We start from the raw sequence: 19434 nt of genomic DNA on the forward strand, positions 1-19434 counted from the left end.
GAATGCTTGGGCCCCTGTACCAGTGTGGGAGACCTGGAAGAAACTCCAGGATTCTGGCTTGGGATCAGCCCAGCTCCAGCTGTTGCAGCCACCTGGGGAGTGAACCAGAGGATGGAAGTGTCCTTTCTCTCTCTCTCTCTCTCTTGCTCTCTCTCTCTCTCATTCTCTTGGCCTCTGCCTCTTTCTGTAACTCTGCCTTGGAAATAAATAAATAAATAAATAAATATTTTTTTTAAAAATCCAAGAAAATTCTGAAAAATAAAGAGGAATTACAGAATACAGGAGGGGTAAGAAAAGCATAAAAAGGACAATAGCTATAAAGAACAGAATGAACCAATGAGACTAAGAATGGAAATGTGGATCCTTCTGTACATCAGGCCCTCCTGCAGCATCCATGCTGTTAGCTAGATTGTGGGGATAAGGAAAGAGACTCAACTGGGAAACAACTGGTCCAAAAATAGTTACTGAAGTGACACAATGGCACGCCAATGACACCTGCAGTCTCTCAGGACTGTGGGAGAAGAAGACTGGTCTGGCCAAAGGTATTAGTGAAAGGGCAGAACAAGGTAAGATCAGAAAAACGCTGAGGGCAAAAGGCTCTAAACAGTACCCAGTATGAATAACTTGGATTTTATCTTTTAGATAGCAAGGATCCATCAAAACCTGTTAAGTACTAAGTAATAATGTAAACTCAAAGTACCTTCCAGAATTAGCAACTCGTAATCCTTTCATTTCTTGACCAAACTGCATAAATTCATAAAATGAAGACCTTTAATCAATGGAAGCTTGATAATTCTCCAGCTGTTAAAACTCTAATATTTCTAAACATCTTAAAAATTAGAGGCAGTATCTAATTTTTATTTTATAAAAAGTTGGAATCACTACTACCTCCACAAATTTTCATAGAAGCTTTTTAAAACAGAAGAACCCAGTTATTAAAACATTAAATTTTCCAATAGCAGAGTTTAAATGACATAGAATTATACATTGTCTTTACTATTGATCCAACTATATCACTTGGCCATGGAGTGAAAAATTGTTTCATGATGCAAATGCTGTTCATCAGTATCCAATTTTTGGAATCAACTTGCAGATAAAGGCACAGAATATTTGATTAGTTATATCTGCATAATGCAAAGTTTATGAACAAAACTCTATAAAAAATTACTTAGCAATGGAGCAGCAAAGGAATGCTCATTTTCTAACATTTCAAGGTAAACTATTAATAGACAGTTTAAAGATTTATTTATTTATTTGAAAGTCAGAGTTACACAGAGAGGCGGGGGGTGGGGGGCGGTCTTCCATCCAATGGTTCACTCCCCAGTTGGCCACAACGGCCAGAGCTGTGCTGATCCAAAGCCAGGAGCCAGGAGCTTCCTCCGGGTCTCCCATCCTGTACTGCTTTCCCAGGTCACAGCAGACAGCTGGATCAGAGGTGGAGCAGCCAGGTTTTGAACCGGTACCCATATGGGACGCCAGCACCCCAGGCCAGGGTGTCAACCCACTGTGCAACAGTGCCAGCCCCCTTAATACAGACAGTTTAAAGTGCACAGTGGAGAACCAGAAGTAGACTACTTACATTTACATAAATAATCTCCACAAGAACTAAAAGCAAAAGATGCAGAAAATGTTTTCCCTTAGAGAATGTGATGGGGTCAAGGGGTAATGGTAGCTATCTCTCATTTTTCAGTCTTCATTTTAAGTAGATTAGAATAATAGCCACTACTTCTAAAATTTAAAAAAAAATAGGCCGGCGCCGTGGCTCAATAGGCTAATCCTCCACCTTGCAGCGCCGGCACACTGGGTTCTAGTCCCAGTTGGGGCGCCGGATTCTGTCCCGGTTGCCCCTCTTCCAGGCCAGCTCTCTGCTATGGCCAGGGAGTGCAGTGGAGGATGGCCCAGGTGCTTGGGCCCTGCACCCCATGGGAGACCAGGAAAAGCACCTGGATCCTGGCTCCTGCCATCAGATCAGCGCGGTGCGCCGGCTGCAGCGGCGGCCATTGGAGGGTGAACCAACGGCAAAAGGAAGACCTTTCTCTCTCTGTCTCTCTCACTGTCCACTCTGCCTGTCAAAATAAATAAATAAATAAATAAATAAAGCCAAACTACAAATTCTTTTGATTTACCTTAATAAGCCAATTAATACATTTCTTAGAAAATTTTCAAGCAATAAAAAAAGGAAAAATGTAAATAAAAGTTGTCTTAATTCACATTACAGGGTTGATATAGGAAAAAAATATGAACTTTTTAAAAATAAAACCACAATTAGGAGGGGTAGATACTTAAACAGTCTGACAGCCCCCCAAAAATACCCAAGGCCTAAGTCCCATAACCTGTACACTACTTCACAAGGAGCTCTGCAGGTGGGGAGATTACCCTGGATTACCCAGAGTGCCCAATGCAAGCACATCCATCCTTATGAGTGGAGGGGAAGCAGAAAGTTGAACCAGAGGGGCAACAGGAGGACCTATCACCAAGGGGGAAAGGACACAATGAGTCAAGGAGTGCAGCAAGAGACTCTGTCCTGAAAACACAGAGACAGTCTTTGGGAGACACCCCTCCTGAGAGCCTCCAGAAGGAAGCACAGCTCTGCTTCTTTGGCTTTCTTTCCTCTAGTAAGCACCAGGCCAGACTTTTAGAACGGTAAGATAACAGACGTGTACTATTTTAAGCCATGAAGTTCATTACAGCAGATTAGAAAACTAAAACAGGCATTTATGTTTGCCTATGAACTTTACTCTCAAAGATTTTGAAGGGTAACTGAAAAATTGTAAAAGTATATTAAGGTAGGAGATACTCACACTCTAAATTTTCAATATAAAGGTTTTCAAATTCTCTTTCTATTTGACCAAATAGTTCCAGAAGTGTACTGCGAACTGAGGAAGGCAGTTTAGAATCCTGCAGAAGACAAAGATTTTGTTTAAAAGAAATGAAGGAATCAATGAGTAAGAAATTCTAATACCAAGTATCAAACATTTCTCCAGTGAGTCTTTTAATTCTAAACTCTTATTTTACATTATTATATATTTTATTTCTTATACATAAAACACTTTAAAAGCTCAAACTTTCAAATTTCTACAAAGGAAAATATAAGCAAATTGTGTAAGTGGCTATTTAGAATAATATGGGATTTAAGAACAAGCACTTCTCTAAAACAGCATTAAATTTTCTTTATATATGACAGGATGTATGCCTATTATGTTAAAAAACTTCCAAATTTGTAGAGAAGGAATGCAGTTCCCATAAATGAAGTATTATAAACAGCCTTTAAGCCTTATCATATGCTATTACAAAGTATTTTAAAGATTTATATATGTATGTACGTATACATGTATTTGAAAAGTAGTGTGAGAGAGATCAAGACACAGAGAGAGATCTTCCATTCACTGGTTTACTCCCCAAATGGCCACAACTGCCCTAGCAAGGACTTGGGTCATCTTCTACTGCTTTTCCAGGCCACAGCAGAGACCTGGATCAGAAGCAGAACAGCCAGGTCGCAAACCGGCGGCGCCCATATGGGATGCTGGCACTGCAGGCGGTGGTTTTATCTGCTATGACACAGCACTGGCCCCATAGCACAAACGTTTTGATAGTTGTTTTTGATCCTAATTTGAAAAAAAGAAAAAAGATGGAGGCAGGTATTTGGCATAGGCATTAAGATGCATCTTGGGATGCCCACAATGGAATGCCTACGTGGCAGTCCCCACTCTGGTAGAAATTCCAGCTGCCTGCTAAAGTGTACTATGGGAAGCAGCACAAAATGGCTCAAATACTTAGGTCCCTGACAACTGTTACCTGAGACCTGGATTGAGTTCCCAGCTCTTGGCTTTGGTCTGGCCCAGCCCTGGCTATTGCAGACATTTGGGGAATAAATCAGCAGACAGAAGCTCTCTTTGTATTTCTACCTTTCAAATACATTAAATAAATCAATAAATATATTTAAAATATATTTATTAAGTTTCTTCTGAGATTAACTTCATAAGAAAGCAAATTTTAGGGAAAAGGATTACATTTTAGGATAAAGTTCTACAATAATCACAGATCTGACACAAATTTTACAAACTATTTAAATATCTATGTGAAACCACTAGTTGAAAATATGAATCTGGGCTGGGCGTTGAGGTGCAGTGGGTTACATCACCACTTGGGGTATCCAAATCCCATATCAGGGTGCCAGTTTGAATCCCATCTGCTCTACTTCTGATAATGCATCTTGGGAGGTAACAGATGATGCCTCAATTGGTTTGGCCCATGCTATTCACATGGAAGACCCAGATGGAATTCTGGGCTCCAACCTTCAGCCTGGCCAGCCAGGGCTGTTGCAGGCATTTGGGAACTGAACCAGTACATAAAAGATCTTTCTTTCTCTCCCCTCCACCTTCTTTCAAGTAGATGAAAAACACTTAAAAATGAATAAAATATGAATCTGACAGAATTGGTAATTTTACATCCCTCTAAAATGCCAATGAAAAGCATGAAAACAAAAAGGAAAACTCTAACAAAAATCAAAACCAAACTATCACATTCTTTTAAGTATAAAACATAAACTTGTACAGAAATGAGAGTAATAGGCAACCTTTCTCTCTCAGGCCTGCCTTGTGGTCTTTGCACTTCCCATTCCCTTTCTGTGCACGCTCCTTCCTCACAAGTGTTACTCTTCATAGAAGCCTTCTGACTTCTACAACTGCCAAATTTCCTCCTACTGATCTAGACTCATCACATTTTAAGATCTTTATCATTCAGTAACAAAATGTTTATTTACTTGAATACTAAATGAATCTTTAAGTAACTGTTGTGGAAAACAAAGCTGAGATGCAATATGAAAAATAAAAAAATAAAACATTAGCTCCAATTTATAAAACAGATAATGAAGAAACAAAATGTATAAAAAGTGAAATGAGAACAAGTTGAGCCTTACTAAACTACCTTTTCATCTTTTCTATCAGCTCTTTTTTTATGCTACTCAATTCCATAGACACCAAAATAAAAAACTGAAGTCAGAAAGGCTACTATGATTCAGTAAAGCTTTTAAGGAAACTGCATTTCACCAAACAGCTAAAAAACTGTGATACATACAGGCAAGAGCAGCTCTTCATTCTGTAATCAACACTGTGAGTAGAAGTATTTAGATCCAGCAAACACAGACCTCATTCCCATGCTAACCACTGTTTTCTAAGTTACTTCAGATTTACAAATCTAATTCATATAAAGTTAAACCTAATATATATCATCCAGACTAACCTTCACCTTTTTTATTGATACTATTCCCCAACAAAGAATACCACTATTCATACTTTGTCTAGATTGTGATGTCCCCTATTATTTAATTCAAATCTACTGGCAATCAATAATCCTGTATTCTTAGATCACTCCACTTACACTTGATCTTAGCCAAATAGCCAAGAAGTGATCTGCTTATACTTACCATGCCAACTGCTCACACCAAACATCACTCTCGACCTGCTGCAGAGGGCAGGCACAGCACCTTACACTGGCTCCTCACAGAACATGCTGGTCAGTCCCACTCTAAATAACTATTTATTCAACAAATAAGCACTGTCTAGGGAACGCAGGAGACACAAAGTAGAGGGCCATAGAGGGATTCAGAGGAATGAGTTGTTCAGCTTGGAGAATTCTGAATTACTTTCATGAAAGTTACTGTGAAATGCAATTACCTCCCTGTACTACATCACAATAGAGGACAGGGGCTCAAGAAGGTCAAGAGAAGAACATAATTACCTCATATGTGAGGTAATTCTAGACTATACCAGTAAAGAGGCTGGAGAATTGTCATGGCTAGAAGTCTAAGTCTAAAAAATTTTTAAGCCTATTTTTGACTGTTTACCTGAACTAACCAATATGGTAGCCACTAGCCACACCTATTTAAATTTCCACATCAAGTAATCAGAATTTTTAAAAACTAAAATTTGAGGTTCTGAGTCACATCAGCTACACTTCAAGTGCTCACCAGTCACATGAGGCTGTGGCTGTCATCACATAGCACTGAATCAGAACACTTCCATCATCACAGATGTTCTAACATACAGCTCTGGCTTCACTCTCCAAAGTGTGACGTTATCATTTAAGTAATTAAGTCTCTCAAAATTCAAATGCTGAAGCCCCTAAAACTCACTACCTCAGAACACAACTATATTTAGGGGTAAGGGTTTTACAGAGGTAATTAAGGTGGAAAATAATGTCACAGAGGTGGGTATTAATCCAATATTACTGGTGTCTTTAAAAGAGATTAGGACACAGAGATGTAGAAAGGACAAACCATCTAAGGACTGGGAGGAGGCAGCCATTTACAAAATTCAAGGAAAAAACAAACCCACATCACTCTGATTTCGGACTTCTGCTTCCAGAATGGTAAGAAAACAAATTTCTATTGTTTAAGTCACTTTGTGGTAATTTGTTACAATATCCATGGCAAATTAATAAAATAGAATTAACTTTTAAGGAAAATAGAACAAGGTACAGTCAGCCTTCAACATGAATGGGTCTCATCCTCAGAGTCAACCAACCACATGTTGAAAATATTCAGAGAAAAAAATCCCATCTTTACTGAACGTGTACAGATTTTTTATCATTATCCCCTGAACAATACAGTACAATCATTCACTTAGTGTTTATACTGTATTAGGCACCATAGTAATCTAGAGAATTTAAAGGAAACAAGAGGGGATGAGCAATAGGCACAGTGTTTAAGACATCTGCATCCTATATTGGAGGGCCTGGGTTGGAGTCCTGGCTCCACTTCTGATTCTAGCTACCTGCTTCCATGCACCCTAGGAGGCAGCAGGTGACGGTTCAAGTACTTGGATCCCTGACACCCACGTGGAAGATCTAATAGAGTTCCTGGCTCCTGGCTTTGACCTGACCCAGCCCTGGTTACTGCAGGCATTTAAGGAGTGAACTTGCAGATGGAAGATCTTTGTCTGTCTTTCAAGTAAAAGTAAATAAATAAATGAAGTACACAAGAGAATGTGACAAGTTATATGCAAATATTGTACACTAAGAGATTTGTGTATCCAACAGATTTTGTTATGCTTGGGAGATCTTTCATGATTTTGTTTATCTGTACAACTGCATTTATTTATTCATCCACTCAACACATAATTACTGGCTTCTAAATAAATATCTCTTGTGGCAATAACTATATTGGGTTCTGAGTGCACACAACTATAGTGTGGCAGTTATTTCCTGAAAGTCTCAGGCATAAAGTTATTCAACTGGTTCTAAAAAGATCCAACTGTTATTTAAGCCAATTCCTCAAATTTAAGCATTATTTCTATATAGCATTACAGCCAATGAATCACTCTAATTGTGAAGGAATGGTTATAAAATTGAATACATGTATATTTACATATACACATTAGCATGTATTAGAAATATCTATAGTTTATTTTAATGTAACATATACTTTTGTATAGGACTCACAAATAGTCTAGAAATCCTTACATTTTCATCATCTTTAATGGAACTAGAAAAAGTAGAGGCAAAACTTAATCTTTGTCAATAGAACATTAGTTCATTTAATCAGATGCCATACATGCTCACTACAGCAAAGACAAGGACAAAGTCAAGTTAGTAAGAGATCTGACTCCCCAAACTCTTCAGGGAACTGAAAGACATCAATAGAATTGTATGATGCTCTTCTCTTCTTGAGACTGTTGGAGACAGAAAATCCAAAATTAACCTGTACAAAGAATAAAAGCTAACACATACTGTCACATCTACTTCTTTTGGTTATTAATTATAAATACATTAAACCAGAAATTGAATTCTCTCTGTGCATACTGTTGTATTTGACAGTAGTTTTAATAAGTTTATTTTGGAGGCTCTAGGGGAGAATCCGTTTTGGTAACCCACGTCTTTTTTCTACTTTGAAGACCAATGTATATTTGGCTATCTTGAAAATATTGCAATCACCATCTTTAAAATGTGCTACTAATCAATATTAACTTACTTGTCCTTCTAACATTTCTCTTGGTAGTCCTGTCCTCTCCTGTTCCGAGCTGTTAGTTCTTCGTATAGAAAGGCTATGTGATTTGCGTTTTTGTTTCGCTTGGCGAGCAGTTGAGCAACTTCCGCTTTCTGTGGGCATTACTTCCAGAAGGTAGTGTCCTGGTCACTCCTGCAATAAGCTAAACAACAGCAAGTATTTTATCTCTTGTATAGCAAACAGAAATAAAGGAAAAACAGTAGACAAGAAAACTATTACTTTCAATTAAAAGTTTTCTTACTATGGTTAACATAATCTTTTTATCAAATTTCATTAATGTTTTAGCGATCAAAGAGCGAGTAAGGGCTTAAAACAAAAAAACTCACTCTTTACCTCACTTTCCTCAGGCTCAGTCTAGTTCCTCAGAGAAAACCAATTTTAATTGCATGTTCTAAACAAAAGATTCTAGAATAACATAACCTAAGAGAAATACAATCTAAAACTACATATGTAACTTCAAATTTTCTAAGGTCCACATTAAAAAAGTAGAAACATGTGAAAATTATTTCTAATGATTTAAAAGTGTCTAAAATATTTTAGTCAACAGAAAAATTATGGGACATTTTATACTGTTTCTGTGATTACCTCTTCAAAATTCAGTCAGTATTTTAATTTCACAGAACATCACAAATCAAACTACTAGATGATTGTTATTTAAACCTCTAAATAATCTAAACATTACGATTTACCTGCTGCTTTGGGTATTTTGTATTCAATTCCTGCAATTAACCATTCCTTCTGTCAATATCTCCACATTAACAGTTTTAATATATTAACACATTACATCTTCCTTCTTCAATTACAGATTTGTTTGTGGTGAACATTACCTACTGATTTTTGCTACAAATTCTCCTTCACATAAAATCCTATTACTATGTCAGTTCATATAAATGCTAAGCAGCGTTGTGCTTCATTATTAATAGAATGCCTTTCTTCCAAATGCTATATATTAAGGCAAAACAAGGCACACCTGCGACTGCTGAGAAACCAACATGTCAAAGGTTCTCTTATCTTGATTTATATAGAAAAACTGGCCTAAAACCCAACATTACAGGAATGGATTTACTAAAAGTGTATTACATGATGGGATAATATGTTGATCTTTAAAATCAACATGGAGACTATGTAAACATTCAAATTCCAAGTGTGCAGTTAAATCTGCGACTTTAGTGACTACATCATAGACCTGTCCCTAAAGCCAAGACCACATTTCCAGTGTGTCCAACCTTCCATCTCCTCAGACACCACCAGATGCTAAATCTCTAAAATGTTACTCCTCTCCTTCTAGATGTCTCCCAAATAGGTGTTTTTTTTTTGTTTGTTTGTTTTTTTTGTGGACAGTGAGAGAGACAGAGAGAGAGAGAGAAAGGTCTTCCTTTTGCCGTTGGTTCACCCTCCAATGGCCGCCGCAGCCGGCACACCGTGCCGATCCGATGGCAGGAGCCAGGTACTTATCCTGGTCTCCCTGGTCTCCCATGGGGTGCAGGGCACAAGTCCTTGGGCCATCCCTCCACTGCACTCCCTGGCCACAACAGAGAGCTGGCCTGGAAGAGGGGCAACCGGGACAGAATCCGGCACCCCAACCGGGACTAGAACCCAGTGTGCCGGCGCCGCAAGACGGAGGATTAGCCTAGTGAGCCGCGGCGCCAGCCAGAATGTGATTTTTTAACTTTGCATGCTTTTGTTTACCATTTCACCAAAAAATTAATACACTGACAATCTTTTTCCACTGAGAAATTTCCAACCACATATATACATTTCAAACAATTACTTTCCCAAAACCGGACACCAAATGGAGATTTTTTCATATCAGAATTTTATCTTTTAGTAATTTTTTGAACTCTATGAAGTCATAGCTCAAAAATGGGCTGATGATGTCCATATCACACACTGTATTATTTACACGAAAAGATTATCTGGCTAATTCAAGTTCTGCCTCTTCCTATAATTTCTTCAGCCATTGTTCAACTATCAATACTCTTTCAAAATTAGTTCTGTATTTTTTCCTCTAGTCCCTTTTTTTGTTATTAATCTTTCTCTGTTAACATTTCCAGTGACTTTTTATAATTTTACTTTTGTTTCTCATTCATACCCTCCCCCTTTCTCCCCAGCAGTCTGTACTGATACTATATCACTACTTCCTTTCACACCACATCCTCTATGGAGAGTAAGTCCAGAACCTACATAACTTAAGGCTACAGGCTCTACTGAACTCATCTCAGGTCATGTGTCAGTATTAGCAGCAATCATATTAAATGTGTGATTTAATAACAAATTTCGAATTTTAGGCTGGTGTCATGGAAAGACAGGCAAGGAAGTTGTAGGTGTCTGTAAAAGGAATATTGATATGAGTTACCTAAGCTGACATGAAATGAAAATAAAGAATAGAGAGATACTGGAGGAAAGTCAATGGGCAATTCTACCTAAGGCAGAAGAACTACTATTACTACAAACAGTAGCTTTAAGGCTTAAATGGCTCAATAAATATAAACAATCACTAAGCCTTACAACATCCATATGAATTAAAGTTCCCAAATTCAATTAACAACCTGTACAAAAGACTTAACACTTTGGTAAACTGATTATATGAAGTCACTTCAAAAAGTTAGTGGAAAATGGAATTAAAGGTAAGTTTATTTTGGTATCTAAAATTTTATTAACTTAAATCTAAAAATAAGGGGCAGGGTTTACCCTAGAGGTTAAAGCACCAGTTGAGTCAACCTATCCCATACAGGAGCGCCTGGGTTCAAGTCCCAGCTCCACTCCCAGTACCAGCTTCCTGCTAACACACACCCTGGAAGGCAGCAGATGATGGCCCAAGTATGTGGGAGTCCCAGATGGAGTTCCTGGCTCCTGGTTTCAGCTTGCCCCAGTCCCAGGTGTTGTAGAAACTTGGGGAATGAACCAGTGGATAGATCTCCCCAAAAGCCTGCAACAGCAAGGCTGGTCCAGGCCGAAGTCAAGAGCCTAGAACTCCACATGGGTCTCCTGTGTGGGAGCAGGGACCTCAAGTACCTGAACCTTCACCTGTTGCCCTTTGTTACACATGAGCATGAAGGTAGATGGGGGTTGAGCCAAGACTCACATCCAGGCACTCCAGTGTGGGATGCAGGCACCCCGAGCAGCATTTTAGCTGCTGCAGCACAATGCCTGCCCCTTCCTACATTCTCACGCAGCAGGGCTCTACGTACAGCATGCGGTGAACACTTAACAAACTAATGAAAACTATAAACTTACTTCTTCATCTCAGCAAGTTAACTCCTCACCTCTGCAAATGCTGTTGCATTATATGCCATTGATGAACATTTAGCTTTCATAAATTATCAGATCCTTCTAAATGCATGTAACTCCAAGAAGGCAGATAACCAAAGTGGTTTTTAGAAGCAAAGACAGCATATTAATTTATGCCTTCATCATTCGGATCTGGCTGAAGAGCCCATGAGAGTATTTTAGGCATGGAAAGCCAAGACACTCTGGCAAAAAATAAAAATAAAAAAACCTAAATGAAAGATCTCTGCGAGTGAGATCCCAGTAGAAAGAAAGGGGCCATCAAAGAAGGAGGTACCCTTCTCTGAAGGGAGGAGAGAACTTCCACTTTGACTATGACCTTATCTAAATAAGATCAAAGTCAGCGAACTCAAGAGGCTTCCATAGCCTTGGCAACTCATGACTAGAGCCTAGGGAGATTACTGACACCATAAACAAGAGTGTCAAATTGTTAAGTCAACAACAGGAATCACTGTGTACTTACTCCTCATGTGGGATCTCTGTCCTTAATGTGTTGTCCAGTGTGAAGTAATGCTATAACTAATACTGAAACAGTATTTTATACTTTATGCTCTGTGTGAGTGCAAACTGATTAAATCTTTACTTAATATATTCTAAATTGATCTTCTGTATATAAAGACAATTGAAAATGAATCTTGATGTGAATGGAAGGGGAGAGGGAGCAGGAGATGGGAGGGGTGCAGGTGGGAGGGAAGTTATGTGGGGGAAAAAGCCACTGTAATCCATAAACTGTACTTTGGAAATTATATTTACTAAATAAAAGTTAAAAATTATGACTTCATTTGAAATAAAAATACAAAACTAAAAAAAAAAAGCTGAGATTTCAACTATTTTTCTTCATCAAGAGAAAAAACACTTGCTTACATGGCTAATTCCATGACTCATACACAAAACAATGATTAAAGGATATAATTTGTGTGTGGCTTTAAAAAAACAGGCGACCAAATCTCCAGAAGTCTGGTAAAGTTTTCTGTTAAATTTTATGGTAATACAAATGTTAATTGCCTGCAGACTGAAACACCAACCACAACTTCGAAGCAGTACCAAAGGAGAGAAAGGTCTTTAGTAGCAATCTCAGAAGTCTCTCACCAACATTACTCTGCTTACAATGTTTTGTCACCGATGAGATGAATGCATAGAATACATGCTTATCAATTTTGTGGACGGTTACAGAACATGGGCATCGTTAACAGGATAAAAAGAAAGCAAGCAAGATTTTTTAAAGATCCCAACAGTTAAAAGAATGAGTTCAAACCAAGGATGAAAGTCATTAATATAAAATCTTTTCCTTAAAGAATGCAAGGCAGGATAATTAAGAAGTCTCTTACCATCAGTTCAGAAAAAAAAGGACTTAACAGATTTTACAAGACAAGCACAAAATAAGTGGAACAGTCTAAGGACACGCTATCCCCAAAAAAGTAGTCAGGTTGAGAGAAAGGGAAGGAAACATACTTAATAAAGATCTCCTGTGTCCAGCGCTTTACAAGAATGCTTGCCATGTATTAAATAACCTTCCAAATAACCAAATGAGGTTAAGATAGCAATTTTAGAGGGCAGGAAATGAGACTTAGAGGTTCCTCGATCAAGGTCACAGAGCTGTTACGGGACGTGTCCGGCATCCACTACCCAGCATACTGTCTCCTGTGAGCGGTGTTAATAAGGCAGCAGCTGAAACAAGGGGCTAACAGTGTCAACTCCACTTACTCCACTTCGGTCAGACACATTCGTTTGGATACTGTTTTCCTATCTGGAAGCGGATCGTTCTCAGAACCCTCTGAAGGCCGTAATCCATGGGTCAAAACATACGGAGGTGAAGACAGAACCATCTGAACGTAAAGCAAACTTCTGAACAATGGCTGTCAGTTTCAAATGGACCTGCCCCGGCGCTGAGGACCGCTGCAGAGTCTGCAGACAGATGACAAAACCTCCAACCACCTGGCCGGCGCTAAGATACCTTCCCCCCTGAGCTGAGAAAGTTCTCGCACTTCCACAACTTTCTTTAGCAAGCGGGCGCATTGTAACTGTGTCACTGTTAGGTTCCCCACCCCCAGCGGTGGTCAGCTCACCGGCGGATAGGAAACCACTCTTCAGAAGAGGAACAAAAGCGGCAAGGCGCTAGAGTAACCGCTTCGGCATCTGCTCTCAACTCTCCCCCTCCCCGCCGCCCCTTTGGGTGCAGCAGAAGGCCCTGGTCTCAGAAAAACCTCCCCAGCGCTGTCCCCGCCATACAGGAAGCCCCGAGATGCCCGGGCCGCGGCGCCGCGGGACAGCGGGGACCCGACCCCCGGTCCCCTCAGACCCCCTCCTCGACCGCGTCTCCAATTGCACCCCGGCCTCTCGCCCACCCTATCCCCTACAGTTCCACTCCCACACCTCCTCGACCACCTCGACCCTTCCCCCTGGCATCACGGAAAGGACGCGGCGCTGGATAGCGGGAAGATGGCGGTGCAAACCTACCACAGCCGCCGCGCTCGTCACTACCCGGAGCCTGTCCGGGTTGCGCTCAGCTCGTCGGGTCCCAATACGTAGCACCCAAGCCAACACACAAGACACCGGCCGACTTCGCACTGACGCGACCCCACGACCCCGAGTTGGCCCAACCGCACTTCCGCCTGCCATCGGAAGTCCCGCCCCGGCCTCCGCCTCAGCCCGGAGCCACCGGAAGTCGGCCCCCGCCGTACGCCCAGCGTCGCCGGAAGTGCCGCTCACGCTGGCGCAGCCAAATACGCGTACCGGTTTCCGCCCTCCGGCCAGAGCAGCCTGAGTACACAGTGCTGTCCTTGCCTACCGTGTGGTGCTGGCGCTCGGCCACGCAGCCTGCCTCTGCGCCCCGGCGCCGGGGGAGGAAAAGGCGTATGGTCTGGGAAGGGAAACGGGCATGGCGCCCCCTGGCGCCGTGGGGCGGCGCGTTACTTTTTGAGTTGGGTGCTTCATGGAGAAAACCAGGACGCAGACCCCGCCAGACCCAAGCCTTGCACCCTCCAGAGACGCAGGGTCGTTCAGGGCGCCAGCCTCCCTGGGTGCCCCGAGCGTTAGTAACATGTGAAACACGCACACGCGACCTGTACTCACCGCTGCAGGGCTTCCGGTGGCGGTCCACGGTCAAGCAGGTTTTAATTCCATCTGCCCTGAAAGCTCGCCCAAGCCTAAGAACTGGGAAGGAGAAAACAGCCCCCTAAGATACAAGCTCAAGCATACTGCGCGTAACTGGATGAGTTTCAAAACCTTTCCGATCCAAACCGCCGACTTGCCGTGAACCGCTTCACTGGCAGAGCTCTGTGGGAGACTTGCTTTCGGCTGCTCGGAAAACCTGATGGAGCTAGAACTATTAATATTTCAGCTTATCTGCAGAAGATGACTCACCCAGTTTCCTCCTGAAATGTTTGATCACCATTGGCTAAAAAGAGAAAACAGAATCAGCTGTTCACTGCGAAAGGTGGGACTTGAACTGCTTTTTTTTTTTTTTTTTTACCCCCTTTAATCTAGGTTGGCAAACCTACATAATAGACTGGAACGATTACGTAAACAGTCTCTTGGCTTTACCAGCAACTCTAATCAGGCGTTAAAGCGCACCAAATAAAATTTTTTTTAAAAAGCATTTTCTTCCATATGAGTCAAGATTCTTGCTGCTCCCTTTAAAAATAAAGATCAAGATTCACATGCAAGAAGCAGTGATGGGATATATTTGTTGCACAAGAAATAAATTTAACAGATTTGGGTATCCGGATTTTTAAAAACATGTTCAACAGAGTTATTTCTGCGTTACGTGTAATAATAAAGGCTTACTGCTGGAAACAGTTGGGTAAGAAGAACTCTAAGGAGAGGAGGGTATTTCATTTGTCACTTTCAGACTTGGAGGTTGTGACAGACATTCAGATAACAATTTTGTTTAGTAAATAATATGCCCAAGACATCCTGCTGGGTGTGAGGACAGAAAGCTTTGTGAATCTCAGGTTCCCATTCGAATAGGTGGGTTATTTGGTAGCAGAGCAGTCACAGTTCAGATGCTAGGATTTTAACAAAAGTCATATTTTCCTTTGATATGCTTAAGATTCCACAAAAGTCACTGAGATCAACTGAGAGCATGATGCAGTGTCAGAAATTCAAGGGAAAAGAATCCACACTTTGGGGCTGGCGCTGTGGCGTAGTAGGTAAAACCACTGCCTGCAGTGCTAGCATCCCACATGGATGCCGGTTCAAGTCCCAGCTGCTCCGCTCCTGATCCAGCTCTCTGCTGTGTCCTGGGAAAGCAGTAGAAGATGGCCCAAGTCCTTGGGCCCCTGCACCCACATGGAAGACACGGAAGAAGCTCCTGGCTTTGGATCAGCACAGTTCTGGCCATTGCGGCCAATTGGGGAGTGAACTAATGGATGGAAGGTCCCCCTACCCACCCCACGCCTCTCCTCTGTGTAACTCTGATTTCTCAATAAATAATAAAATAAGTCTTTTTAAAAAACAAGAATCCACACTTTTGTGAGCCAGTCATTTTACATATCTCACAGCTTGTCTAATCCCCAAGGCAATGCAGTAAAGCAGAAATCTTTATTGCAACTTCGCTGTTAACTGAGCTTGAGAACATTGAGATGACCTGTCAAAAGTTAAAAAGCTAGTATGCAGTGGGGCAAAGATAAAATCCAGGCTGACATCAAATATATTAAGTTTGGTAGGGCTGCAGTAACAAAACACCACACATTGCGATCTAAATAGCTCTCAGTTCTGGAAGCTGCAAGCCCAAGGCCAGGGGTTGTTTCCTGCTCAGAGCTGTGGGGTTGAGTCTTTCCCATGCTGCTTGTAGCAGTATAAGTAATCTTCACGTGGTGTTCCCATGTGATATCTGTCTCTTCATGTGACGTTCATTTTTTAATGTTTTATGTATTGGAAAGGCAGAGAGAATTTCTGTCTGCAGTTTCACTCCCCAAATAACCACAACAGTTCTGTTTTTAGGACGTCAGACCTCATTTTTAAAGAACAGTGAGTGAGGATTTCAGCTTATGACAGGGCCGCAGCAGGGGAAGGAGTGCAGATGAATTCAGTCCATAAGACTATCCTGAAATAATTGTCCCATCATTTTTTAAAAGACACAAAACTAGCCTAAATTGTAAAAGGTTATGATTGCAGTCCTGGTATGCAGTTACATACTCCCTCCTGCAGACCCTTCCCACAAAACAAGTTCCTGTCTTGTCACATGTCTTTCCAGGTCTAATATGCATGCCTCATCCCCATCAGTAATAAAATGATTTAGTAAAACTGAATTGTGAACATGGTTTGATATTCCTTCATTTGCCTCATCGCTGATTATTTTATCTGTGCTACAACAATCACTCCTCCATATCTGTGGGTAATCCTGCATCCTTGGATTCAACCAACTATGGATCAAAAATATTTTTAAAAAATTTCTCCTGTACTGAACATATACAGACTTTCTTGTCATTATTCCCTAAGCAATATAGTGTGACAACTATATGTAGCATTTACATCATAGGTGCTACAAAAAGACTGTACAAAATGGAATTAAATAGTAAGTGTATTTTGGTGCAAAAACATTTGAAATCCATGCAGCTTTTTCATATTAGGCATTTTTCATGAACTGTTGGAAGATTCCTCATATTAGCTATTAATCTACAGATTATGTAAAATATGCAGGAAGTTGTGCATAGGTTATAGGCAAATATTACCCCATGTTATATAAAAGACAAGAATTTTTGGCATCTCCAAGGTGTCCTGGAGCCAGTCCCTCATGGATAATGGGGTGGGGCAGTGTACCATAGTATTAAAAACTTCATTCAGGGCCCAGCACTGTGGTGTAGCAGGTAAAGCCGACGCCTGCAGTGCCGGCATCCCATATGAGCGCTGGTTCTAGTCCCGGCTGCTCCACTTCCAATCCAGCTCTTTGCTATGGCCTGGGAAAGCAGTAGAAGATGGCTCAAGTCCTTGGAACCCTGCACCCATGTGGGAGACCCGGAAGAAGCTCCTGGCTCCTGGCTTCAGATCACCTCAATACCAGCTGTTGTGGCCATTTGGGGAATGAACCAGCAGATGTCTCTTCCTCTCACTATCTATAACTCTACCTCTCAAATAAATAAATAAATAATAATTATAAAGGCTTGCTTTGTAATCATTTGGTATATGTATTTACCTGTCATATTTTTTCTTCTTGGCAGGTACTTCATATTTAGCATTTCTTTCAAGTACGCAAAACTTTTTCTGTTTTGTTCACTGATACATTTCCCTGACCTAGGAAAGTGATGGCCTCATACTGTGCACCCAATGAATGTTTGCCAAAGAGCAATTAATGTTTGTACTTTTAATAAGTATGTAAACTCCCTAATGGCAGAGGTCAAGTTTTCTCATTTCTTTTATCTACTGAAATTCAAGAAGAGCACTAAGGAAAACAGTCAGCTAGAATGTGAATATAATCACCTGAAGAACTGCTCAGCCTTTTCTCCTACTTACAACTACTGTCACTTCACCCAAGAAGAGTTCATTAAAAGTCTTAAGGACTAAAGAGACCGGTCCATCTGGTAAAGATTCACCAGCACTGATTTGATGACTTAATTCACTTGTCCATCGTCCATGAGGTTGGAACAGATACTGATGAATAAATACTCCCAAAGTCTCACCTGGGAAAACATTGCATTCTCTTAGTACATACCATGTTTTCTGTATCTAATTTTTGTGCATCCCATATTGGCACCGGATCGAGTTCCAGATGCTCCACTTCTGATCCAGCTCCCAGCTGATGGTCTGGGAAAGTAATAGAAGATAGCCCAAGTGCTTGGGCACCTGCATCCATGTGGGAGACCTGGAAGAAGCTCCAGGCCAACTTCAGGTTGGCCCCTCTCTGGCTGCTGTGGCCATTTGGGGAGTGAACCAGTGGATGGAAGACCCTTCTCTCTGTCTCTCCCTCTCTCTAACTGCCTCTCAAGTAAATAAATAAATCTTAAAAAAAAAAAAGATTTTTAAAAAAGGGACAAGTAGTCTAATCTCAGTCTTCAAACTGTTTTTAGAAATATGTTTGTTGGATTGGGGCTGGTGCTGTGGTGCAGCGGGTTAACACCCTGGCCTGAAGCACCGGCATCCCATATGGGCGCCGGTTCAAGACCCAGCTGCTCCTCTTCCAATCCAGCTCTCTGCTATGGCCTGGAAAAGCAGTAGAAGATGGCCCAAGTCCTTGGGCCCCTGCACCCACATGGGAGACCTGGAGGAAGCTCCTGGCTCCTGGCTTCGAATCAGTGCAGCTCCAACCGTGGAGCTGCACATGGAAGACCTCTCTCTCTCTGCCTCTCCTCTCTCAGTGTAACTCTTTCAAATAAATAAATAAATCTTAAAAAAAATAAATATGTTTGAGTCAGATCTAGAAAAGGAGTTTTCATGATTTTGAGTAAAACAAATAGGCATTGGTCTCATTTGTGTCATCTGGATTCTTACACAATGGGGTTATACTGGGGAAAATGGTTGGAAACTCTGCTTAATGAACTGCCAAATATATATCATAAATCTGTTACAGATAATGTCAGAAAACTATTACCTCTGTTGAAAATAAGTACATATGAATAACTTTACACTGGCCACACAGTTGATACTTTCATTTCTTTGTTAACACCACACAACTCCTGACCCAACAAGCATTTGCATTATCGAAAGTGATACTGCCCAGTACTGTTGTGCCTATTTCAGGGCAGAAGAGCTCCACCAAACAGTGACTAGCACAGTGTCACGGAGGAGGCTGAGCTGAAACGCCCCCAGCGGATGTCTTTTTGTTAGTATCAGCCACAGTTACATGAGTCTGAATTGGGTAAGTGGCCCTATGCGTACACAGAGAATTCCTCTGTTGTGTATTCTGATCCCGCTTCCCCATCAACATTAAATACCAAGGCATCATGGTGAAGCTATCATTGCCAATCAGATGGCAAAGTCTGACATGACAGAATCTTCAAACTGGAGTGTTAGAATGCAAACACTATAGTATGTAATAAGTCTATAATATTTACCCATTATGTTATAAATCACAAAAAATAACAAACACCACCTAAAATTCAAATACAGCACGAATAACTCCATTTTAGTTTGGTCTCTTAGGATCTAGCACAAGAGTTCAGTCCAAAACAACGGTCTTTCACAAATCTTGTTTCATAAGGATA

General features: G+C 41.0%; 1 protein-coding gene and 1 long non-coding RNA gene across 5 annotated transcripts in view; one reads left to right on the plus strand and one right to left on the minus strand.

The window, feature by feature from the left end:
* WDR37 (WD repeat domain 37) overlaps positions 1–14799 on the minus strand; it is a 69359-nt gene extending 54560 nt beyond the window's left edge. The window contains exons 1-3 of one of the 4 annotated variants that reach the window (XM_008274012.4): positions 14657–14799; positions 7970–8147; positions 2802–2898 (exon numbers count right to left, since the gene is read on the minus strand). In XM_008274012.4, coding sequence (XP_008272234.1) covers positions 2802–2898; positions 7970–8107 — 235 coding nt within the window. In that variant the 5' untranslated portion in view covers positions 8108–8147; positions 14657–14799. Of the gene's footprint in view, positions 1–2801; positions 2899–5425; positions 5705–7969; positions 8148–13750; positions 13892–14365; positions 14597–14656 lie in introns of those variants that run through there. The other 3 variants (XM_002720814.5, XM_008274011.4, XM_008274013.4) reach the window with 3 other exon arrangements.
* Positions 5771–15752, plus strand: LOC138845033 (uncharacterized). The gene is made up of 2 exons (XR_011381693.1): positions 5771–6369; positions 12305–15752. It is a non-coding gene; the product is annotated as an uncharacterized lncRNA (long non-coding RNA).
* Positions 15753–19434: the final 3682 nt, after the last annotated feature.

This window comes from Oryctolagus cuniculus, chromosome 13, assembly GCF_964237555.1.
Source record: "Oryctolagus cuniculus chromosome 13, mOryCun1.1, whole genome shotgun sequence".
Taxonomy (NCBI): domain Eukaryota; kingdom Metazoa; phylum Chordata; class Mammalia; order Lagomorpha; family Leporidae; genus Oryctolagus; species Oryctolagus cuniculus.